General features: G+C 38.4%; 1 protein-coding gene across 1 annotated transcript in view; it reads right to left on the reverse strand.

Moving 5' to 3' along the window:
* The window catches only part of KATNA1 (katanin catalytic subunit A1), a 38,404-nt gene that overhangs the window by 4,097 nt on the left and 7,702 nt on the right, over positions 1 to 26,605 (reverse strand). The window contains exons 4-9 of the mRNA XM_019951846.2: positions 20,678 to 20,858; positions 9,086 to 9,207; positions 7,338 to 7,443; positions 5,968 to 6,126; positions 842 to 968; positions 195 to 329 (exon numbers count right to left, since the gene is read on the reverse strand). Coding sequence (XP_019807405.1) covers positions 195 to 329; positions 842 to 968; positions 5,968 to 6,126; positions 7,338 to 7,443; positions 9,086 to 9,207; positions 20,678 to 20,858 — 830 coding nt within the window. The remainder of the gene's footprint in view (positions 1 to 194; positions 330 to 841; positions 969 to 5,967; positions 6,127 to 7,337; positions 7,444 to 9,085; positions 9,208 to 20,677; positions 20,859 to 26,605) is intronic.

Below are 26,605 nucleotides of genomic sequence, written 5' to 3' on the forward strand. Positions count from 1 at the left end.
TTAAAATTGAAGTATTTCATTGAATTTTAAATTTCCTAGTATCAAGGCTTTAGGCTCCAAATATAGCCAAACCAGTTAAAATAAGGAAAGACATCCTACGTTTGTCTTGGAAAGTTAATTAATACCAAATTTTAAAATTTCTAAGCAAAACTACCTAAGAGTTAACATGACCTTTCTGATTCAAATAAAGATACCTGATGGCAATGGAATATAGATTCTTTTTTCAAGACGTCGTCTTAAAGCCTCATCAATATCCCAGGGAAAATTAGTAGCTGCCAGAACCATAACCATTTTGGAAGGGTCGTCATTTTCAGAAGCACCTCCAACACCTTTAGGAAGGATAAGAACACAGTAAAAAAAATAAAAAGCAAAGCTCAACTACTTAAAGATCATCAGATATTTAGCACAACATTAAAAGCAGGGTAATCATCAAGCCTCCCTAAGACTTACAAAGCTAACTGGTATGTATGTGAATTTGTGGTGCAAGAAAAATGAGTTTTTGCAGTGTGCAAAAAATAGGACTCAAAATAGATTTGATCAAAAGACTAGTTCAGCACAACTACATAGCAATTTAGAAATTCTTCAAAACCATACATATCCCTCTCTAAGGCCAATTAATCGGCATTTGTTTCAGTTTCATGGCTAAAAATGAGATCAGTGTGTATGACAGAGGGTGTCCTGTGAATAAACAGCCATAACTGCTGGTGTGTCGCCACTGTCAGTGCACCCAGTTTACCGCTGGCGATCTCCAGGACCGACTGGCCAGCCCCGCGTCCCTGGGGCTGTGTGGGTCAGCACTATGAGTGGGGCTTGCTCAGCTCACGCAGAGACACAGGCATACCGTCCATCTGAATCAGCAGCTCGGCTTTCACCCTTCTGCTTGCCTCGTGCTCTTCGGAAGTCCCTCTGCGGCTACAAATGGAATCTATCTCATCAATAAATATGGTGGCTGGAGAGTAAAATCGAGCCTGAAGGGAGAAAGCGTGCAACACCAGGTTTTTATTTCATTGAAAAGTCATCCATAGTTTAGCAATTAGAAAAGAGCTGTGGAGCCTGCCACCCTGTGCATCTCTCCCTCTTTGCCTAATACTGGGGAGAGAGGATAGAACTGGAACAGCTAAAATACAGCTTCTAATATAGACCTATCATATACTTAAATCTTACATGGCCATTTTTTATACTATTCAATACTATAACTGATTATCTTCAACATGTATTTGTTTATGAGTCATATAAATACAGGATTATCCTGTACACTACAATAATATGGACAACAATGGTGGGAAGACATTTACAGATACTGACGTGTTCTAAAGTTCTAGAAAAATTTTTGTTAAAGAGAACCATTACCTTAAATAAAATCACATAGATTCCCTCTAAGGGATTCTAATTTAATTGCCATTTTTCATTTGACTAATACAAGTACACCTGACCCTTGAACAACTCGGGTTTGAACTGCATGGGTCCACTCATATGTGGATAGTTTTCCATAGTAAATACTACGGTACTACACAGTCTGCGGTTGGTTGAACCAAAGGATGTGGAAGAACCGTGGATACAGAGGGCTCACTATAAGTTATATGCAGATTAACCTTCACGTTGTTCAAGGGTCAACTGATTTTTATCCTCTTAAGTTGTCAATTAGAGGTCAATTTAAATGGCCTTAGTTTTTTTTTTTTTGAGATAAAATTCATATACCATAAAATTCACCATTTAAACCATTTTAAAGTGACAATTCAGTATTTAGTATATTAACAATGTTGTGCAACCATCATCACTATCAAATTCCAGAACATTTTCACTGCCTCCAAAAATAACCCATACTTCCCTGCCCCTAGCCCCTGGTAATCACAAATCTATTTTCTGTCTTTCTGCATTTACCTATTCTGGACATTTCAAATAAATGGGATCATACAATATGTGGCCTTTTGTGTCTGCCTTCTTTCATTTAGCATGTTTTCAATGTTTATCTATATTGTAGCATGTACAGTACTTCACTCTTTTTTTGGTCTGCATTGGGTCTTCGTTGCTGTGTGTAGGCTTTCTCTAGTTGCGGACAGCGGGGTCTATTCTTCGTTGCGGTGTGCGGGCTTCTCATTGCAGTCGCTTCTCTTGTTGCAGAGCATGGGCTCTAGGCACGCAGGTTTCAGTAGCTGTGGCATGCAGGCTCAGTAGTTGTGGTGCACGGGCTTAGTTGCTCCATGGCATGTGGGATCTTCCCGGACCAGGGATCAAACCCGTGTCCCCTGCATTGGCAGGCGGATTCTTAACCACTGAGCCACCAGGAAGTCTCAGCACTTCATTCTTTTTTATGGCTGAATAATATCCCCCAAGTTTATTTTTGTACCTTAAATGCATTTCTTCCCCAAACCAAAGAACAGGGAAGATTGATCCCTTAACTAATAGATCTAGTCAAGTATTATCTAGTAAACAGCTGTGTAAGACTCAATAGTATCACCCGTTTCTTAAGGAGACTGAAGAGGCATTTAATTTTATTTACTTATTTTTTTTTGTTTTTAGTAGACTTTTTAAAATTGGAGTATAGTTGATAAGAAGCATTTTATTATAGTAACTAATGTTTATCGTTAATCATTTTTTAAACAAAATATCCAAACTTACAGAATCACTGCACAAGAAAGCTTGAACGTAAAATGCAAGTCCACAATGGCAAGCGAACATTACAGATTTGAACACGCAATTGTACTGGGTTCATCAATTCTTTGGACCATGAGGTTATAATTCAGTATCCTCTAAGAGGCGATTGTGTTGAAAGCACAGTGCTTCCAAAGTATAGATTTCGTTTTAGTCTGTTCACTTGGGAAATCCTAATAGTTAAATCTCACTTTCTTTTCTAGTTAAAAACTTGAATTCTAAGTCATCTACTGCCTCCAAAGGGATAGCAAGATAATAATAATAATTTTAAATTTTATTTATTTATTTTTGGCTGCGTTTGGTCTTTGTTGCAGTGTGCGGGCTTATTGTGGTGGCTTCTCTTGTTGCAGAGCACGGGATCTAGGCACACAGCCTTCATTAGTTGTGGCATGCAGGCTCAGTAGTTGTGGCTCGCAGGCTCTAGAGTGCAGGCTCAGTAGTTGTGGCGCAAGGGCTTAGTTGCTCCGTGGCATGTGGGATCCTTCCGGACCAGGGATCGAACCCGTGTCCCCTGCACTGGCAGGCAGATTCTTAACCAAGAGCCCTAATAATACATTTTTAATAAGGTATCCTTACTTGGATCTTAGGTACTGTGTACAAACATTTTTGTACTTTCTTTTCAAGAAACAGAGGGAGAAAAATAAACTGGATGGAGGGAAAGGAAGAAAAAAGCAAACATGCAAGAAAATTTATAATTGAAATTCTAGCTAGCAACCATCTACCAACAGAACCAACAACAAAAATTAAATTTCAAGCAAAAATTACTAGATTGAGTCTTCCCAAATACTGAGGGTGTGCAGAAAGGTCTGACTTAAAGCAGAGGCTATGTGGCACATTTAAAATTGGCTTTGGATGACCTGAGAAAGTAATGTAGAGAGACTTGGAGAGGAAACCAATTGTTTCTGCCTGCACAGCATGGCTCCTTATGATAAGAGAAGCTCTCTTTCTCATTTGTAAATCATCTCTCTCTCATTCTTATTCCATTACTTCAAGAGAGGCCAACTCTGCTGGAGTCCCAGGAGGGTCCAGGCATACGCATGTGACTGAAAAGAGACCAAACATTAATCTCTGGAATTTTGCTGCAACAACTGAGATTGTTGTTCACTTGATTAGGTTTCTGACACTTGAAAATGAAAGTTCCTGACAATACAACAAAAACTATACAATTAAGTTTTTATATGTGTTTGTTACCATGTCATGTGAAAAACCCTGGACAGACTTTTATAATATTTAAGTGGCCTTATTCAAAATACAGGCCCTGAGGAATGCTCACTTTGAGAGGTCCAGGGGGAGGGGCACTCAAGAGAGAGGCAGTCATCTGTAGAGCAGTCAAAACCAAAATATGAGAGGCAGTACAATTTTACTCGAGAGAGTCCATATGAACAGAAGCAAATCAGCCCTAATGAGCCCTAACCGAAATGCAGAAAGGCAGAAGCTCCCATCTGCAGGCACTGGTTTGTGACTGAGCCCCTGCTCAAGTGGGCAACTCAAAGTAGCTCGCTCCAGATAAGCAAGGACTTGTTTAAAGATGGTTAAGATTCTCCTGGGCAATACCAGGGAAGCAGTAAAAAATAAGTTGTTTGATATGTCTTTATAAACCGCAGTATACAAAAATATTGCAAATTACTACTTTGTAAGAGGCTTTCCCTCATAGAAGAAAATAGTCCTTTTTCCTTAATATAAGGAATATAAATATATATTCAGATAACTCTTAAACAGTAACAGTTAATCTTTATGAGTCCTTATGAGTCAGGCTCTGTATTAAGCAGTTTACATGTATTGGCTGATTTCACCCTCCAAACATTACAGAGGTAGGTCCTAAATTACTGTCCTCCTCTTATAGATAAAGCAACTGAGGGACAGGAGAGGAATTTTCCCACAGTTAGCCATCTAGGAAAGTGACCGAAGTGGGGTCTTAACCCAGGCCACCGGACTCTAAAGACGCCACACTTAGCCATTCACCCTATTTACTTTTTTTTTTTTCTTTTTTGGCATGCGGGATAGCTTAGTTCCCCAACCAGAGTTTGAACCTGTGCCCCCTGCCGTGGGAGCGTGGAGTCTTAACCACTGGACCATCAGGGAAGTCCCCATTCACCCTATTTAGCTTACTTTTTTTTTAAATAAAATTTTTAAAATATTTATTTTGGCCGCTCCGGGTCTCAGTTGCGGCATGCAGACTTCTTAGTTGTGGCACGCATGGGGGATCTAGTTCCCCGACGAGGGATCGAACCCGGGCCCCCGGCACTGGGAGCGTGGAGTCTTACCCACTGGACCACCAGGGAAGTCCCCTAGCTTACATTTTTAAAAGGCCTAGTTATTCTGGAATACTGCACTGACAATATAATTTTTCCCCTGAAGCAAATAGCAAGCTAATTTTTCAAAAGGATCTAAGACGTTCGCCATTAGATTCCTATTGTGGGATGGACAATTAATAATCCCATAAGAACTTGTCAGAATTTACATCCTGCCTTATGAATTATCGAAGTTGAAGGAGAAAGAAAATGGGAGCCGAAACAGGAAGAAGCCTTTACAGAAAACAGATAACATGAAATTGTGAGGGTTTTGTTTGTTTATTCTCAGCCTAGGAAGGAAGATCTGGTATAATATTAGCATGGTCATCTAAGGTTTTGTCCACCACGACCAGGAATGTAAATCTTTTTCACTATCTATATAATAAACGTAACTCTGTCCTCATGCATATAACTACACAATTTCTTAAATGAGGTAAGACGGAAACAGTACGTGAAACAAAGTCTGAAGTCTAAAAAGCTGTTGAATTCAACCTAAACACTCAAGCAGAACTTGTTGAATTACATTTCTTCTACTGATACTCAGATGAGTGGCAGTGGAAGAAGGAAAAAGAAACTCAAAGAAGCGAAGAACTTAATCTAAAGACTGGGTCATTAAACTCAGGGTATTTGATATAGTTAATAGATTGCAGGTAATCTCAGTTCCATATCTACTTATGATTTTCACCTTTTCTCATTTTTGTTCTAATACTGCATTTACGATAACTAAGCCTGATTTAAAAACCGTAATAATTTCACATTCCTATAGCAGATCAGTAATGCAGATCCCGTAACATGAGCATGTCCATAAGCTAACAGAGACAGCCTTTCATCCAGAGAAAAGGAGTCAAAGAGAAATGCAAGTTATTCATGTTAGTATTGAATAAAAATTTTCTACCTTCAAGAGCACAGGAATCACACTCTGGGCACAAAAGCATCCTGCCTAGCGATTCTACATGCTGTAGTTACAACTCACTTTCTCCCCTTCTAGAGGTAAAGAATCATTAGAGTTAGCTCAAGCACTCACCATTTCGAACAGAAGACGAACAAGCTTCTCAGACTCTCCTCTGTATTTGGAAGTCAGAGTTGATGAAGAGACATTGAAGAATGTTGTCTTGCATTCAGTAGCTACTGCTTTAGCAAGGAGGGTCTTTCCTGTGCCAGGTGGGCCAACCATCAACACTCCCTGTTGGGAATATAATAGCATCAGCAAAGGATTTATGTGCCATTGTTCTAATTCACAAGAATTCCGTTACTAAGGATCAATTTTCAACCAACTTACACATAATATTAAGACAAGTAAAAGACAAAGATAAACAGAAGGATACTTTATCACAAATTTACTTTTTCCATTACAAAAGTAGGGGAACTACACATTATTAAAAAATTGGAACTAAGAGATGAGAAATAGTATAATCAATATTATAGTACTGATATAATATCATACCCTAACACAGGTACCATTAGTATCTGGATATATTTCCTGCTAGTCTTTTTGCTCAAATTAGTTTTTTTTTTTTACATAGCTGTATGTCCATAATTTGTATCTTGCTTATCACTTAACCTTTCAAGAATTTTAAAAAATAAGTACAGAGTTAGCCATTAGCACATTTCCCAAATCCAAGAGTTTTTTGGACAGTCTCTTTTCATATCAGCACATGACTTTTAAAAAGTACTCATTAGATACAGATATATCTTATTAGTTTCTTAAGAACAATTCCAAGAAATATAGATGTAAGTTCTGCAACACAACACGTAAAATGGAGTATTTTTGCATTAGGTGACCTGTTCATATTTGCGAATGTAAGCTCATTATAAATCTGCTATGTGTCCAACTTTCCAAATATTCACATTGTACCTATTCCTTTTTTTTTTAGTAAATTTATTTATTCATTCATTCATTCATTCATTCATTTATTTATGCTGCATTGGGTCTTCGTTGCTGTGCATGGGCTTTCTCTAGTTGCGGTGAGCAGGGGCTACTCTTCGTTGCAGTGCGCGTGCTTCTCATTTGTGGTGGCTTCTCTTGTTGCAGAGCACGGGCTCTAGGTGCGCAGGCTTCCATAGTGGGCTCAGTAGTTGTGGCACATGGGCTTAGCTGCTCCGCAGCAAGTGGGACCTTCTTGGACCAGGGCTCGAACCCGTGTCCCCTGCATTGGCAGGTGGAGTCTTAACCGCTGTGCCACCAGGGAAGTCCTGTACCTATTTCTTATTCTGGAAACCTTGCAGTAGCTCTTGGTCTAAACAAAGTTCTGAATAACACAACATAGTTTAAAATAATTTTCTTTACCTGCTCTATTTTCTCCTCCCACTTCCCCCAACACAGATAAATACTGGCTTTCTATAGCAATGCACTTGCCATTTGCTTTGACAATGCCGTTACAGTAATACACTTACTTTCCATGGTCTCCTAATGCCTTTGAAGAATTCTGGCATCCACATTGGTAACACCACAGCTTCCTTAAGCAACTTTTTAGCTTCTACTAAATCAGCAATATCATCCCTGAAAGAGAAGATATTTTATCAACAACCTTGTAGTTGTTGATAAACTAACTACAACAACCTAACTCTATGTAGTCATTCTTGAGAATCACTGAAAGCACATGATTTTACGTTGCTGACAGAATGCTAAGCTTCTTCCTAGGCACTAGTGAACTAACACACTGTGACGAGGCCTGCCACACCAACCAGTATATAGAAAGAGCACAATCTGAATCTTCGATTCTTTTTTAATTTTTTAAAATATTTATTTATTTGGCCGCATCAGGTCTTAGTTGCGGCACGTGGGATCTTCGTTGCCGTGTGGGGAATCTTCAGTTGTAGTGTGTGGGATCCGGTTCCCTGACCAGGGATCGAACTCGAGCCCCCTGCATTAGGAGCGCAGAGTCTTACCCACTGGACCACCAGGGAAGTCCCTGAATCTTCAATTCTTGGGAGTAATGATTTTCAGCTTGGTGAATGAGAACACAGGTCTATAGGCCTAGAATTTAAGTATTATGCCATTTCATTTTAAAGTTCTGCTCTTAAAATGCTCATTCCATAAATTCCATGATTTAGAAATAATGAGCCCATTAAAAAAACCCATAAAGAATAAAAAGGGCATAAAGCAGATACAGCTTGCAAAACTGCTGTTTTGCCCCCAACCCTATCAAGAGATAGACACCAAGATTAAAGAGTATCATAGAAAAAAAATTAAAAATAAAAAAATAAAAAATAAATAAAGAGTATCATAGAGATTGCCGTGAAGTCATCTCCAACCACTAGAACACAACTACTACTACAACAACCGGTACACGTGGCATGATAATATATTATGATATATGACATGATAATATATTTGAAAATACCCCTCAAAACTATACCTAAAAATAATTAAAGTTTTAACAAAAAACGTATAACAGAATGTACCTAACTTTGTGGGAAAGGGAGATTTATAACTCACTGTGATAAATTACAGTTCTTTGATTAGATATAATATTTATTTTTTTAATTGAAGTATAGCTGATTTACACTTTTGTATTAGTTTCAGGTGTACAGCAGGGTGATTCAGTTAGACATACAACTACATCTATTTTTTTTTTCAGTCTTTTCCCTTAGGTTATTCCAAAGGGATTCTTTTCCCTTTAGGTTATTACAAAATATTAAGTATAGTTCCCTATGCTATATAGTAGGTCCTTGTTGGTTACCTATTTTATATATAGCAGTGTGTGTATGTTAATCCCAAACTCCTAACTTATCCCTTAGATATAACAGGAATAAAGTTGAGAACCACTGCTCTAATAGGATATAAAAGCAACATATATTGTATAAACCTAAAGATAACAAGCAATACACACGCATAGAATCACTGCCATTTTACCACTGGAGAATGTCCCCAAAAGATGTAATTTCTGTGATCTTGTTCCCATTCTGTATGTAGAATTTTTAATTTAATAAGAATTTTATTATTATTTCATTAAATAAAAAAATCTCAGACAAAAACTGGTACAGCCTGAACCAAAGTCAAGTTTTTCATTACGTGTCATGCTCACATTGTATGTCCTCAGGTTCTATCCTCAAGGACTGATCTTCAGTACATGCCCACATTTGTTCCATTTTCTGTTCCAAAAAGCAACACCCAATTATTTTGTTGTGATATAACTTACCATCGAACATTGGGATTCTGAGAAATTATATCTCTTTCCAAAGCTTCTACTAAGTCCTTATCGTATCCAGTACTATCAAATTTATTTGTCTCTGGTTCTGTAACTGCAGCAGGTGATTTGTTCTACACAAACAGAGAGAAAAAACAAGAGCTTTTGATTGACTCAAAAATTATATTTTGTTTCTATGAGTCAGAAACAAAGATTGGACTTAGGTGACATTTTTTAAAAAGCTAATGTAATAGTACCAAGTAATAAGGACAGAATCAAAGACTACAAGTCATCCTTCTACATCAACATCAGAGTTTCATACAGAATTTTTATTTTTACATAAAAAGTATGACAACGGTATTAAAGAAAAATAAAAATATTATGCATATGAACTGACAATAGTAAAAATTAATATTGAGATAAACTGTAGTCCCTAGTGAATATTAGATATGTATAGCATTTATCTCAAAACTTTAGAAGAGATAAGGTTATAGACAGATGGTTTATTTAGCTAAGATTATGGGTCAATCTTTAACATGTACTCAGTCCCCATTGATGCTCCCAAAACATCCCTTTTCACTATTCCCACATCCCTCCAAAAGACACCTCAGTCCTTCGGAGAGATTTTCCCTCCCACCCTCTGTGATGACAGTCATTAGGGCCGCAAGATGCACACTAAAGCACTCCAAGGCACAACAGTGAACTCACAGGGCGCTGCAGGATTTTTCAGATTTTTGAGGGAAATACAAAAACACCTGTCTGAACATTGGGTGAACTACCGGCTCGAGGTAGTTCAGTTTCTCCGTGAAGACTGCTGCATTCCTTTCAATAATCCCGTATTTTTTGTGAGGCTGGATTTTTGGCAGTTGCTGTGATAAAACATATACCGGGAAAAATCAATGTGGAAGAGGAATGACAGTGGAATGGCCACTGTGACTCCAAGGTCTGAGAAACTGTACAGTGTCCAAAAGGTGTTGTTGGGACATAAAGAGTTGTTTTAACCAAATTTCAAATGGATGGGTATTCTTTTTGTCCTAGAGGTGCTATGAAAAAACTGCTGAGACAGTCGTGAATTTTATAAGCCAAGAAAATTTATGAAACTTTATATTGGTGTAAATAATCATTTACTTGGTCTTGTACTAGGATTGTTACCCCCATCTCCAAAATCCATAACATTTTTTTGCCCATAACATGATGACTTCTTTGTCACTGGTGCTGTCTAAAGTCAGTACTAATGTCTAGACTTAACCAATATTTATGACGTTCAAAGTCTTACACTAGATGACCAAATAAGTGCCTGTCTCACAATTTACATATTTAGTATCCAATAGGAACATTAAAGATTCAAGGGAGGTGTTGTATAACATTTAAAAGAGGAGGTTATCTTTTCTTCTAAGTATTTATGAAGTTGTTATTCATTCACAGATACTAATCTATTCTGTACGAGCAGCTGCGGGGGATAGAAAGAAGACACTGTTCCTATTAGAAACTTAAACTGCAAGCCCAGGGAAACACAAATATAAGGCACTTTATCAGCAGTTCTCACCTTATTTTCTCCCATAGAACACAGTGCTGAGGGAATGTTTGCAGACAAAGCAAAACAAATTTCAGACAGGCAGAAAGGAGAAACAATTCTATAATAGGTCGGCCAAGGGGAGCTATGGAATTTCAAATTTTGACATTTCTAAGGGAAAATACTAACAACTACCAGGAGGTAAAAGAAAGCAGTAGAGGTTAAAAAGAATGTAGACTCCTTTTTGGTGCTCAAAATAAATTTGACATAAATTTGACAACTTCGACAAAATGGATCACTATTTGAAAAACACAAACTACTACAACTCAACTATTATGAAAAAGATCATTTAAACAGCCCTTCAACTTCTAGGGAAATTGAATTCATAATTTAAAAACTTCCAAAAAAGATATCCAAGCCCAGATGGTTTCATTGGAAAATTTTATCAAACATTTAAACAAGAACTACCAATTCTACACAATCTCTTCCAGAAGAATGAACATTTTTCAATTCATTTTATGAAGTTACTATTACTGTGATACCAAAATCAAAGAGAATTAAAAAACAAAACAAAAAGATTATAGACCAATATCCCTCATAAATGCAAAATATTACCAAATAGAATTCAGTAAGATATAAAGAGAATTATATACCATGACCAAGTGAGGTTTATTCCAAGGATGCAAGGCTAGTTCAAAATTCAAACAATAAATAAATCAATATAATCCACATATTAACAGGCAAAGAAGGAAAACTACATGATCATGCAACAGATGCCAAAAAGCACGTGACAGAACTCAACATCCATTCGTGGTAAAGACGAATTTCTTCAACTTGGTAAGAAGCACACACAAAAATTCTTCAGCGGGCTTCCCTGGTGGCACAGTGGTTGAGAGTCCGCCTGCCGATGCAGGGCACGCGGGTTCGTGCCCCGGTCCGGGAAGATCCCACATGCCGCGGAGCGGCTGGGCCCGTGAGCCATGGCCGCTGAGCCTGCGCATCTGGAGCCTGTGCTCCGCAACGGGAGAGGCCACAGCAGTGAGAGGTCCGCGTACCAAAAAAAAAAAAAAAAAAAAAAAAAAAAAAATTCTACAGCTAACATTATATTTAATGATGAAACACTGAATGCTTTCCCCACTAAGATCAGGATGTCCACTTTCATCACACTTATTCAACATAGTGCTAGAAGTTGTAGCCAGTGTAACAGAGCAAGAAAAGGACATATACACATACAAATCCAAAAGGAAGGAATAAAACTGTTCTATTTCAGATGGCATGATGTTTACCCAGAGAATTCCAAGGAATCTACAAAAATTCTCCTAGAATTAATAAATGACTTCAGCAAGGTGGCAGGATACTAAATATACGTAAAAAGTCAATTTCATCATTAGGGAAATGCAAATCAAAACCTCAGTGAGATACTAGTTCACACCATTTGGATGGCTATTACTAAACTATTACAAAACTAGAACAAACTAACTAACTAACTAAAAAAACCACACATAGAAAATAACAAGTGTTGGCAGGGACTTCCCTGGTGGGTTAAGAGTCTGCCTGCCAATGCAGGAGACACGGATTCAATCCCTGGTCTGGGAAGATCCCACATGCCATGGGGCAACTGAGCCTGCACTCTAGAGCCCACGAGCCACAAATACTGAGCCCACGTGCCACAAATACTGAGCCCACGTGCCACAACTACTGAAGCCCGCGCGCCTAGAGCCCATGCTCCGCAACAAGAGAAGCCACTGCAATGAGAAGCCCGCACACCACAACAAAGAGTAATCCCTGCTCACTGCAACTAGAGAAAGCCCGCGCACAGCAACGAAGACCCAACGTAGCCATAAATAAATAAATAAATAAATAAATTTATTTTTTAAAAAAAGAAAATAACAAGTGTTGGCAAAGATGTGGAGAAATTGGAACATTGTGCACTGTTAGTAGAAATGTGAAATGATGCAGCCACTGTGGAAACGTTTGGTGATTCCTCAAAAAATTAAAAACAGAATTATACACGAATACTTCTGTATATGAATATATATATATATATATATATATCTCCAAAAGACTTGAAAGCAGGGTCTTGAAGAGACATTTATATACCCGTGACATAGAAGCATTATTTACAATAGCCAAAAGGTGGAAGCAACCGAAGTGTCCTTTGATGGATGACTGGATAAACAAAATATGGTATATACATGCAATGGAATATGAGCCTAAAAAGGAATGACATTCTGACACATGCTATCAAATGGATGAACCCTGAAGACATTATGCTAAGTAGGAAAAGCCAGTCACAAAAGAACAAATACTGTATGATTCCATTCATGTGAGGTACTTAGAGGAATCAAACTCATAGAGACAGAAAGTAGAATAGTGGTTGCCAGGGCCTGTGGGCAGGGGGAAGGAACAGGGAATGCAATATTATGATTTATAACGAGAAATACATACTTAGTTTTAGTCCTATTCCTGGCATATAACTCCTAAAACCCTTATGATTTCCTAACTGATAAGAGCAATGGAAGCATCTTTTGTTATAATATGCAGTTTTTGTTCCCAGCTCCTGAAATAGATCCAGAGCAGTAAAGGTGAAAGAGGTGTTTTTTGATACTCATAACAAGCCCCTTCAACTCAACCTGAGTTTACGTTAATGAGGTGATTTTTGGAAAGCCCCTAGTTAATCACAGGATGGGGACTGTTGTCAGGGGAACCAAACTTGTGATTAGAGGGTTGGAACTCACAGTGCTACCACACAACCTCTGGGGAGAAAGAGAGGTTGGAGGTTCAATGAATCACCAATGGCCAATGATTTAATCCATCATACCCACGTAATGAAGCCTCCACAAAACCCCAAAAGGATAGGGTATGGTGAACATGCGGAGGTGCTAGGAGGGTGGCGTATCTGGAGAAGGCATGGAAGCTCTGCGTCCCTTCCCACGTACCTTGCCCTGGGCTTCTCTTCCATCTAGCTGTTGCTGAATTGCATCCTTTGTAATAAACTGGTAAATCTAGTAAGAAAACTGTTTTCCTGAGTTCTGTGAGCTGCTCTAACAAATTATCAAACCCAAGGGGGTTGTTTTGGTAACCTCTGATTTATACCAGTTGGTCAGAAGCACAGGTGACAAGCTGGACTTGCAACTGGCATGTGATGTGGAGGCACCCTGTGCAACTGAACTCTTAACCTGTGGATCTGATGCCAGTTGAGTTAGACTGTAGGACACACAACTGGTGTCAAAGAATTGCTTGATGTGGAAAAAAAATCCTACACATTTGGAGTACAGAAGTGTTTTGCAAGTAGCAAGCAGAAAGAAAAAGAGAGTTTTCCTTATCAGGGAGTTATTGTTTAACGGGCACAGAGTTTCAGTTTTGCAAAATTAAAAACGTTCTGTGGATGTATGGTGGTGATAGTTCCACAGCAATGTGAATGTACTCAATTGCACTTTAAGAAATGCATACTTAGGGCTTCCCTGGTGGCGCAGTGGTTGAGAGTCCACCTGCCGATGCAGGGGACACGGTTTCGTGCCCCGGTCCAGGAAGATCCCACATGCTGTGGAGCGGCTGGGCCCGTGAGCCGTGGCTGCTGAGCCTGTGCGTCCAGAGCCTGTGCTCCGCAACGGGAGAGGCCACAACAGTGAGAGGCCCGCATACCGCAAAAAAAAAGGAAAGAAATGCATACTTAAAAATGGCTAAAATGGTAAATTTTACGTTATACATATTTAAACCACAATTTAAAAGAATTTTTTTTTTTTGCGGTACGCGGGCCTCTTACTGTTGTGGGCTTTTTGCGGAGCGCTCCAGACGTGCAGGCTCAGCGGCCATGGCTCACGGGCCCAGCCACTCTGTGGCATGTGGGATCTTCCCGGACCGGGGCACGAACCCGCGTCCCCTGCATCAGCAGGTGGACTCTCAACCACTGCGCCACCAGGGAAGCCCTAAAAGAATTTTTTAAGTCACTTGTATTTCTATATACTAGCAATAAATATGTGGATACTGAAATAAAAAATACAATACCACTGATACAATCACTTAGAAAAGTGAAATACTTAGGTTTAAAATCTAACAAAATATATGCAAGACCTGTATGCTGAAAACTACACAATGCTGATGAAAGAAATCAAAGATCTAAAGGAGATAACATGTTCATGGATTGGAAGACTCAATGTAACAAAGATCTTAATTTCCCCCAAACTGATACATAGGTTTAACATAATTCCTATCAGAATATCAGCAAGATTCTTTGTAGATGTAGAAAAGCTGATTCCAAAAGTTACATGAAAAAAAAGGAACTAGAATAGCTAAAATAACTTTGAAAAGGAAGAATAAAATGGGATGAATTAGTCTACTCAATTTCAAGCTTACTATGTACATAACACAGTATATAACTATAGTAACCAAGACTGTGTGGAGTATTGGTTGAGAGACAGATACATGTATCAATGAAATGTAATAGAGAGCCCATAGACAGACCCACACAAATATGCCCAAATAATTTTTGACCAAGGTGTAAAAAATTTATTTTATTGAAGTATATTTACAATGTTGTATTAATTTCTGCTGTACAGTACAGTGACTCAGTTATATATATATATATATATATATATATATATATATATATATACATGTATATTCTTTTTCATATTTTTTCCATATAGTTTATTACAGGATATTGAATGTAGTTCTCTGTGCTATAACAAATCCTTTTCAACAAAAGGTGCTGGAGCAATTGAACATGTATAGGCAAAAAATGAACCTTGACCTAAGTCTCACACGTTACACAAAAATCAACTCAAAACAGATCATGGACTTAGATGTAAAACATAAAATTATAAAACTTTTAAGAAAAAAATTAAAAAATTTTGGGATCTAGGGCTAGGCAAAGAATTACAAACTTGACACTAAAAGCATAATTTATAAAAAGGAAATGTTGGACTTTACCAAAATTAAAATCTTTTGCCTTGTGAAAGATCCTGCTAAAACAATGAAAAGACAAGCTACACACTTAAAGAAACTATCTGCAAAATACATAACTGACAAAGGACTAGTCTCTAGACTATATAAAGAGCTCTCAAAACTCAAGACTAAAAAAAAACTCATTTGCATAATGGGCAATAGACTTAAGAGAGACATTTTACTGAAGACACTTGTTTCTGTGCTCTTATTTCCTTTTCTTTAGTCATTTGTACAGCTACTATTTAGAGGAATAGACTAACTCAACATAGAAAGACTGTTAGGATACATTGATAATCAAAAAGAACAGGCTACTTTATGATTCCAGTTACGGTAAAAAAAAAAAAAAATCACGCAATAGAAAAGCATTAAAAGCATATACCATGAGATTAACAGAACTCTGGGTGGGTAAGAATGTGAGTCTGAGTTTTCTTTTTTCATTTGCTCTATTTTCTGATTTTCTAAGTGAATAGGTAACAAAAGGTTTTAAATAGGAAAAAAAAATTTATTCATTCTGTATGACTTAATGGCTTTATCTCTTCCATGAAGCTTTCTCACTACTACCAACTCCTTCTAAGAATTCTATTTTTAGTCACTAGCTACCACCAGTTTAACATCTAATTGTTCTATAATTGTTTGAAATATATTATTCTGATCTCCCCAAATGTAAGTTTCTCAACACTGGGCATATATTACCAACAAAGACACACTGGCTGATTTGGGAAGAAAATCTATTCTATACACTTGTTCTTTGGCTGTCAAGTCCTGAGGATTTTAGCACGTAAGTCATGTCTACACTCAGCAAAGACACAGATAAGATCTCCTCTTTTTTTTTGCAGTACGCGGGCCTCTCACTGTTCTGGCCTCTCCCGTTGCGGAGCACAGGCTCCGGACGCGCAGGCTCAGCGGCCATGGCTCACAGGCCTAGCCGCTCCGCGGCACGTGGGATCTTCCCGGACCGGGGCACGAACCCGTGTCCCCTGCATCGGCAGGCGGACTCTCAACCACTGCGCCACCAGGGAAGCCCCTAAGATCTCCTCTTAATGTAGCTGATTTTATGTTTATTTATTATACTTTGTCCTCTTGCCCTATTCTTGAAACAGTAGAGAATCAAAGGGTGATAGAAACACTATTTGTTTTAAACTGAAGGCTAAAATACTTCCATTGGTAAATAAGAACTTTTTTTCAAAGTGAGCCTCCTTCTGGGGAATTTATTTTTATCCTACTTTTAACCTAATAATTCTACTTTTGCATTTAGATAAATTAAAGAGCATTTTGAATGTAGTCATCAACCTCTAAGATATTTCATTAAAATTTTAAAAAATGCAATGGTGAAACTGTTCAAGTCAATAGCATATGTAACAAAAATCTCAGTTACCTGGAATGTTTGGGAAATAATAGCTAACATTTATTGAGCACACACTAGGTAGAAAAAAAAGTTATCTTGGGGCTTCCCTGGCGGCGCAGTGGTTAAGAATCCGCCTGCCAATTCCGGGGACGTGGGTTCGAGCCCTGGGCCAGGAAGATCCCACATGCCGCGGAGCAACTAAGCCCATGCGCCACAACTACTGAGCCTGTGCTCTAGAGCCCACGAGCCACAACTACTGAGCCCGTGTGCCTACAGCCCATGCTCCACAACAAGAGAAGTCACCGCAATGAGGAAGTCCGCGCACCACAACGAAGAGCAGCCCCCGCTCAACGCAACTAGGGAAAGCCCGTGTACAGCAACGAAGACCCAACGCAACCAAAAATAAATAAAATAAATTTTTTTAAAAAAAGTTATTTTATTTATCCTACAAAAACTCTATAAGACAGGCATTAAAGTAATTTTATATATGAGGGGATAAAATTTAGAAAGCCCAAGTAGCTTATCGTAATACATCCAGAAACAGCAGGGATGGTGCTGAAATACAAGTCTACATGATTCCAAAGCCCATACTCTTAATCACCATGCTATATTTTTGAAAAGCTTTATATCTTCCTGTTTTAACAAGCAAATCATATTAATTCAATTTAATTTATACAACTGATTTGCTGATTATAGTACCTCAGGTTCTACACATCATTTCTCAGGGTATAAAAGTATAGATATAAAGTGAAAAAGGTATAGGACATTGAGCTCTAACAAACCACAGATGGTTAAAAGGCTTACAACCCACACCCTAGATGATAGGCAAGGGCAACCTTCGTATTGATAATACTGCCTAAGGCCAGAGGCATTAGCCACCTTCCGCATACCCTTCCTTGTTTCAGGAACTACAATAGCACTGCTGTTGCTGAAAGTACAGAAATACAGGACTATGGAACGATGGTGAGAGGGACTCAAGGGAACTGACTATCCAGATGTACAAGGGCAAATGACCTCCAGAAATGGGGAGGACGGGGAATAAAGGTGATGACACAAAATCAAGAGCTAAAAGCACATCTGTATCTATACCAACAAGGAAGGTTATATTTAAAGGTGTGGCTTGGCTGGTTACTGGATGAGGTTCTCAAGCAGAATTACAAAGTTAGACTGCAAATTTAGGAAAAAGATCTTGAAGTACGGGCTGATATGATGGTTTTTTTTTTTTTTTTGCGGTACGCGGGCCTCTCACTGTTGTGGCCTCTCCCGTTGTGGAGCACAGGCTCCGGACGCGCAGGCTCAGCGGCCATGGCTCACGGGCCCAGCTGCTCTGCGGCATGTGGGATATTCCTGGACCAGGGCACGAACCCGTGTCCCCTGCATCGGCAGGCGGACTCTCAACCACTGCGCCACCAGGGAAGCCCATGATATGATGTTTTGAAAAGGACTGAATGGGCAGCACTGGGGGCTTTACATTTGCTTAACCCAGTTTTCACTTTGCCCAGGTGGTGTGGAGGGGTCCTTTTGGTACAACAAGCCAAGAAGTGAGCCTGTACTTTACCATTTCATAGACTAGGTATGTGCCTGGGGCAAGGGACTGGGGAGGTGGAAGTAGAGAGGACAGAAACTAGGTTCTCAGAGTCCCATATATTTCTTACTGTAAGAGAGCACAGGCCCTCAAATAATAATTGGTACTGAAATCTTGGTTTATAAATCTCATTCCTCACTAATAGGAACCAGGGTTTCTTGGAGAAATGGGGTAAATACACGAAGAGCCTGGAACATCCTATTTTGCCAGAAAATGAGGAAATGCTCAGAGAATGGTGAGTATGTGTCAAAAAGACTTAAGACCCAGCTTCAAGGGTCTCCCACTCCTCAACTCTTGGACAATTTAAGCATCAAAAAGATAGTAATAGATTTTAATTCACTGAATAAAATAAGAGTCCACCAGTCCATACTGATAAAATTAAATAAAGGGGAAGAGATAGAGTTTTTTTCTTACAGTTCAATGTCAAGTAATTAATGTAGAAGAGATAATAGCATTAGAAAATGATTTTTCAATTATCAGAGGAATAACTGCTTCAGGCAAGAATCACTGGATGCTAAAGCAAGTAACTGAAACTTTAATGAGAAATACAATATTTATATAACCTCAAAGTATCTCCCCACAAACTACTATAAAGGGAAAAAGAGTAACTGTATAGTGGAGGGACTTGGCAGGCACCACCCTAACCAAGTGATCCAATTTATCACAAGTAACAGAACAAATAAACATCCTGTGCCTCCTTATATGATACACTGAGAAGAACAAAACTTCACTTCAGTGGTATTCCTGCCAAAAATGCACAACCTTAAATCTAATCATGAGGAAACATCAGGCAAATCCAAACCGAGGAACATTCTACAAAATAACTCTTAAAAAAGTCAGGCCAAAAAAGATAAAGGCAGAGGAAATGTTCACATTAAAAGAGACTAAAGAGGGCTTCCCTGGTGGCACAGTGGTAAGAATCCGCCTGTCAATGCAGGGGACACAGGTTCGAGCCCCAGTCCAGGAAGATCCCACATGCTGCTGAGCAACTAAGCCCATGCGTCACAACTACTAAGCCTGCGCTCTAGAGCCCGCGAGCCACAACTATTGAGCCCGCATGCCACAACTACCGAGCCTGCACGTAGAGCCCGTGCTCCACAACAAGAGAAGCCACCGCAATGAGAAGCCTGCGCACTGCAACGAAGAGTAGCTCCTGCTCACTGCAACTAGAGAAAACCCTCAGGCAACAACGAAGACCCAATGCAGCCAAAAATAAATAAATTAAAAAAATAAAATAAAAAAAGATAAAAGAGACTAAAGAAACATGACAACCAAATGCAATGTATGCTTCTATATTGGGTCCTGGCACGGGGGGCAGGGGGAGCTATAAATGACATTATTGGGATAACTGGCAAAATTTTCTAAAGGTCTATGTATTAGATAACAGTACCGTATCAATGCAAAATTTATGAATTTTGATCACTACATTGTTTTCATGTGAAACAATGTCCTAGTATTTAGGAAATTGACTCTAAAACATCTAAGGGTAAAAGGGCATGATTTCATTTCTACAACTTACTCTCAATGCTTCAGGAAAAATAAAGTATATACAGAGAGTAAATGATAAAGCAAAAGGGACATAATATTAATAACTGGTAAAACTGGGGAAAGAATATATGGAAGTTCTTTTTTTTTTCTTTTATTTATTTTTTTATACAGCAGGTTCTTATTAGTCATCCATTTTATACACATCAGTGTATACATGTCAATCTCAATCTCCCAATTCACCACACTGGAAGTTCTTTATACCATTCTTGTAACTTGTTTGCAAGTCTGAAATTGTATCAAGATAGAAAGTTACAAAAAACAACCAAAATAGGGCTTCCCTGGTGGTGCAGTGGTTGAGAGTCCGCCTGCCGATGCAGGGGACATGGGTTCGTGCCCAGGTCCGGGAAGATCCCACATGCCGCAGAGCGGCTGGGCCCATGAGCCATGGCCGCTGAGCCTGCGCGTCCGGAGCCTGTGCTCCGCAACGGGAGAGGCCACAGCAGTGAGAGGCCCACGTACCGCAAAACAACAACAACAACAAAACAAACAAAAAAAACAAAATTATTTGTTGAATAGTGAGTAGGAAAAATCCTAGCCTAGGTGGAGTGTGACTATGGTTTTATTATAGTAGCAGATTTAATTACTAAAAATTATTAAAATTTGTACAGTCTTCATTTTTAAGGTTAATAAATAACTTTTTCATTTATGAATATCAGTAACATTTACCTTTTCCTCTCTTCCTTTATTCTGTTCTTTCTTTTCCCGACAACGAACAGCTTTCCCTCTGTCATTGTGAACACTGTGTGCGGATGGACGGTGAACTCTGACAGTTGTACTTGAACGGTTACCCTGTGGTTTAGGGTCACTGTACTGAGACGACTGGCGTTTTCTAGGTCCTGGTGAGGGTCTAATCAAATACAAGATCATGAAAATCATACTCAACTCTTGGAGTTGGTCCATATATAGATGAACACACATAGTGTGTAAGTTAGTTTATGAACTAAAGAAGCAAAGGCATAACTGAACACAAGATAAAACAAACTTGAGGTCACTGAAATCTAAGGTCTAGCATTTAAACTGGGCATAGCTGTCTGTGGTGCACTATGGTTTTATGGTAGAAATAATAGAAGTCAACTGATCATCACCTCTCTTTTAAAAGGAAATAGCTATTGTATATCGGATTAGATGAAAAATTAGTCTGATTCTTGGAAACTGAAAAGAGAACAATAATCAGAGAAGGGAGTTTTATCGAAAAAGCAAGAACAAAGCACAGGTGTAGACTTCACACTTATGTACTGATATATGTGCAATTTGGTACCATTTTATTTAGAATGTATCACAGTTCTGTTTTAATTAATAAAATTTAATCATTTTCCCATTAAAAAAACCTGACATAAGCACTGGCTATGGACAGTTACAAGAACTCATGTACAGTGCTTTACCTCTATGTAGATCACTTCATCTTTATTTCTGTGGCAGGATTTAGACCTCTCAAATACTTATTAGGCTCCTACTACACTTCTAGACTTGGTTGGGGCCAGTAAAATAAGCAATAAAAAAAGGCAGGGGAGTCCTATCCTCAAATACCTCAAGTATAGTTAAGAAAGAAGAAGATACATAAGACTAGGCAAGTATACTAGAAAGTGTGAAAGAGATCTAGTACTGTGGCAATGGGAGTGGCCTCTTAAAGACAAAGTAAATTGGACCTGGAAACACAGAAGTTGACCTAAACAAGATGGTACAATTGCAGACAAGAAAATCAGTGAAGAAAAGCAAAGAAAGCAAGATGAGCTTAATCTACGTAAAGGTTATAAAGTTACTAACTGTGAAGACAATGGTAAACATTAAAACATGATACTGAACAGATAAGGTGGTTCAGTAAGTAGATCTAAACACTGTCAGTTCAAGAGGCTTGGTTTTTAGCTGGCGGCCACTGAAAAGGTTTTAGAAAGATCAGTCTAATAATAAGATACACTGATGAAGGAAACAGAAAAAGCAGGGAGATGTTATCAAGGCATGAGATGAGGGCCTAGCTCAAGGAGTAATGATAAAAATCTAAGAGACACTATGAAAAAAGATACTCTTAGATGTGAAAGGTTGAGAATGAGAATTTGGGAGGATGATAAAGCCAAACCAATATATACGTGAAAGGAATGATGAGGGTTCAATTTTGGATTTAGAAACTTGGATAGCCAAGTAGGGATTCTGCTTTAAAATATATATTTATTTTTCCTCTTAAGAAAAATAATATAAAATAGACACTGAATTATAATAAAGTATAAAGAATTTGAAAAAGTCACCTTAACCCCACTATCCAGAGTTAACCACTTAACATATTAGTTTATTTTCTTACGGTTGCCTTTCATTTAAACAAAATTGGAACCATTATATACACATATGCTCTTATTTTTCTCTATTCATTATATCATGAGGCATTGCCGGTATTCTTTCCTCTATCATCACCTCATAAATGACTTTTAATGGCTAGCTGGCAGTCAGTCACATAAAATGTGGCACACTTTATCCACTTCTTTTTTTTTTTTTTTTTGGCCGCGCCTTGTGGTTTGCACAATCTTAGTTCCCTGACCAGCAGTGGAAGCATGGAATCCTAACCACTGGACTGCCAGGGAAGTCCCTTTATCCACTTCTTACTGCTATTCATTTATCCGAAAAATAATTTACTGAACTATTACTACTGACAGGCACTACTCTGCATTTAAAGTAAAAAAATTTTTAAAATAACTTTAATAAAAGCCTTTACTCTCACAGGCTCACATTCAAGTGTGTGTGTGGGCAGAGGGGGTTTCAATGAAGAAATAAACAGTACATCAGATGACGCTAAATGCTATCTAAGAAAATAAAGAATGGTAGGGTCTACGGAATGATATAGGTAGGGTGATCAGAGATGGCCTTTCTGAGGTGATATTTAAGTAGAGACCTGAAGGAAGTGAGAGAACAAGCCATCAAACATCTGAGTTGAAGGAAAGGCAAGTGCAGAGAACTGAAGCATTTGTGTTTGACTTGTTCAAGAAGGCTGAGGGAGAGAACTGTAAGAACTTAGGTCACAGAGGCGGCAGGGAACCAGATCTCACAGGGTGGCACTGAGGGACATACTGAAAACTTTGGGTTTTATTCAGTGAGACGAGAAGATGTTTGAGGGACATCAGCTGACTTTTAAAAGACATTTTAAAAGAATCATACCAAAAAGTTTTATTCTATTTCTAATCTTTCCTCTAAAAGGCTTCAATGAACCTCCTGTACAAACATATTTGTGCACAGCACCAGAATGCTGGATCAGTTAAATCTGTTCTTCAAATGGGATTAAAATTTAGGCAATGTCAAGGTTAGAATCACCATGGGAGTTGAAAGAATAAGCGCTCTTAAGCATGAGTACAGATTAAGACCAACAGAAAAATAAAGAGTTTTGAGGGATATTCAGTTGAGGAAGCAAGTAAAATAAATTACAGAAAGAAATAGAAAGATGCAGCAAATAAAGTCAAAGAGGAGAACTTTGTAGTTAATAGTAATCCAGGGCATTTAAAATCAGAGACAGAAAAAAATATTGAAGAAAAGCCAGAAGCAATAAGGAGGGACACTAGGGTTCATCATCATAGACTTTTCAAGATGAAAGACTCATTTAACTCAACTTTCCATTACCCCTAAGAGAGAAGCCTCCTGCCTCCACATATTAGATTGTGGCAACCAAACAGTTCATTAAATTTGAAATCAACTGAATAATCACTGGGCACATCTATTCACTGGAAAGTTCTTACCAGTAATTGATAAAGGAGTTACAGGGCTGTTATAGACTGAATGTTTGTACCCCTCCAAAATTCATTATGTTGAATTCCTAAACCCCAATGTGATCATTTGAAGTAAGGAAGTAATTAAAGGTAAATAAGGGGCTTCCCTGGTGGCGCAGTGGTTGAGAGTCTGCCTCCCAATGCAGGGGACGTGGGTTCGTGCCCCGGTCCGGGAAGATCCCACATACCGTGGAGTGGCTGGGCCCGTGAGCCATGGCCGCTGAGCCTGCGCGTACGGAGCCTGTGCTCCGCAATGGGAGAGGCCACAACAGTGAGAGGCCCGTGTACCGCAAAAAAAAAAAAAAAAAAGAAAAAAAAAGGTAAATAAGATCAAAAGGGTGGGGCCGATCTCAGAATTAGTATCCTTATTAAGAGACACCAGAAAGCTTGCTGTTCCCTCTGCCATGTGAGGACACAAGTTCCTGTTGCTTAAGCCACCCAGTCTGTGGTATTTTGTTATGGCAGCCAGAGTAGACTAATACAAGGGCCAAATGATGATTCTCCAGAAGGAGGGAAAAAAAAGAAAGTAGGAGTAAGACATATTCATAGGTAAAATAAAATAAAAACACAACTTGACTCATCTATTATTAGTTCTACTTTTGAAATTAAGAAAAAGTGATCATAAATGTGGAAAAATATTCACTTTATTTATAACAACAAAAAAGGGGAGGATTTCCCTGGTGGCGCAGTGGTTAAGAATCCGCCTGCCAATGCAGGGGACACAGGTGTGATCTCTGGTCTGGGAAGATCCCACATGCCGCGGAGCAACTAGGCCTGTGCGCCACAACTACTGAGCCCGCGTGCCCTAGGGCCCGTTCTCCACAACAACAGAAACACTGTAATGAGAAGTCCACACGCCGCAACTAGAGAAAGCCTGTGTGCAGCAATGAAGATCCAACGTGGCCAAAAATAAATAAAATTAAAAAAAAAAAGAGGAAACAATGAATAAGAGCATGATTAACTACGTAGGTTATATCCCTCAAAAGAGTAGCAAACAACCCTTTAAAAGTAGCAGAGAATAAGGTCTAAGATGGCTTATAAATTATCAACGTATACAATATGAAGAGCAAATTACTTAACCTATCTAAGCTTAAGTGTCCTTATCAGAAATTGGGGCTACAAGTTTAGTACCTACCTTCTAAGACTGTTTTGAGAATTAAGTAATATATGTAATATATGTAAAGCAATTAACACGGTATTTGGTAAGTGTATGATAACTGTTGTCTACTTTTAGGATTTTTTTAAAAAAACAGGGTACAAGGTTCTATATTATGGATATAGCACAACTACAACTATGAAATAAACAATGCATAAAAGACTAGAAGTTGCACTAGGATGACTCTATGATCTCCCCCCTACTTTTATGCATTTTCCTATTTTTCTTTAATGAGCCTATCGCTGTACTTTTTTTTAAATTTTTAGTGAATTCTAAAATAAAACAGAAAATATACATAAAAGTACTTAGAGTAAGGGTAAAATTTAGTAAATATTCAGAAGGTATCAGAGTCAATAATAGAACATTAGTACTTTTATCTGGAGCTGAAGAAAATCAAAGTGGCTAAGAAACAATCAATATCCATCAGTTAATTTTAAACTGGAGGGGGAACACTTTGGTATGGTACTTCTCGAAGTGTGATCCATTGACCACCTGTATCAGAATCACCTGAAGACTTCTGGGCTCCACCTGCTATTACACCAGATTCTCTGGGAGTGAAGCCCCAGCATCCACATTCTGAATGCGTATCCCAGGAGATCTTTATGTATGCTAGAGTTTGGGAATGACTGGTATGGCAGAGTGCCAGCCTTGTAATCAAACACATCTGGATTCGAATCCTAGCTCCACCAGTTATTACCTCTGTGATAACTGGAAAAAGTTACTTAACTTCCCTCTACCTCAGCTATCTTACCTGAAACACAGAAAAAATATGACTTATTTGGAAGGCTTATTGTAAGAAATAAATAAAATAATACATGTATCCCATATTAGTGCTCAGAACTCCGTGAGCACTCAATATCTAGCACCTATCATAAAATACAATTGAGAATTAACAGTTATAATGATAGAATCTTAAACACCTGAAAAACACCTGAGCAACGTTTTAATGCAAGGTTCTCAAACTGGTTAAGGGACAAAGAACCTGAAAGTCAGTGTTTTTTGTACAATGCTATTTTACACTAATGTATTTAAACTCACAATATAAACTAGGAAATCTATTATGTGAGTAAAATAGATAAATGACACCCACTTGCACACTCGTCAGTTAAAAAATATGCAGTGGAACTAAGCATAATTGGCTCTTTTGCATTTCAGTAAATATCAACTTTCACTAATTGTTCATTTGCTGGCACCAGGTAAGAGGAAACTGGGGATAAAAATACCAAAGAAAAAAACCTATAATTGAGAACATTTTATCTTTTCTTTTTTTCTGTGAACTAAAAAGCCCATTTTTAAATTTTAGCAGCAGTATAGCTTGATAAATAGCAGTATTCTGTGATAGCTTTTTGAGAACCACTGTTTTAGTCTAATTCCCTCACTTTACATAACAAAAAGCTGAGCTCTAGAAAGGTTACATGATTTTCCCAGAGCTACAAATAATGATACAGACCTAGAGCCCAGATATTTCAATCTCCATCCCCATGTTCCTTCCATAAGATAACAGTGCCTCCACTACTTTAAGCTCATTCACAAAAGCATATTTTTGGTCTATGTCTACCTAAATTTAACTTACTGAAATGAGGCAGAGTTACATGATGTACAATTTAAGAGTTACAAAAGGTATTCAGTAAAAAACCCTCTCCCATTCCCGTCTCTCAGTCCCCAGTTCTCTTCCTAGGTAGAACCAATGCTATC

This window comes from Tursiops truncatus, chromosome 12 (genome assembly GCF_011762595.2).
Source record: "Tursiops truncatus isolate mTurTru1 chromosome 12, mTurTru1.mat.Y, whole genome shotgun sequence".
Lineage (NCBI taxonomy): Eukaryota > Metazoa > Chordata > Mammalia > Artiodactyla > Delphinidae > Tursiops > Tursiops truncatus.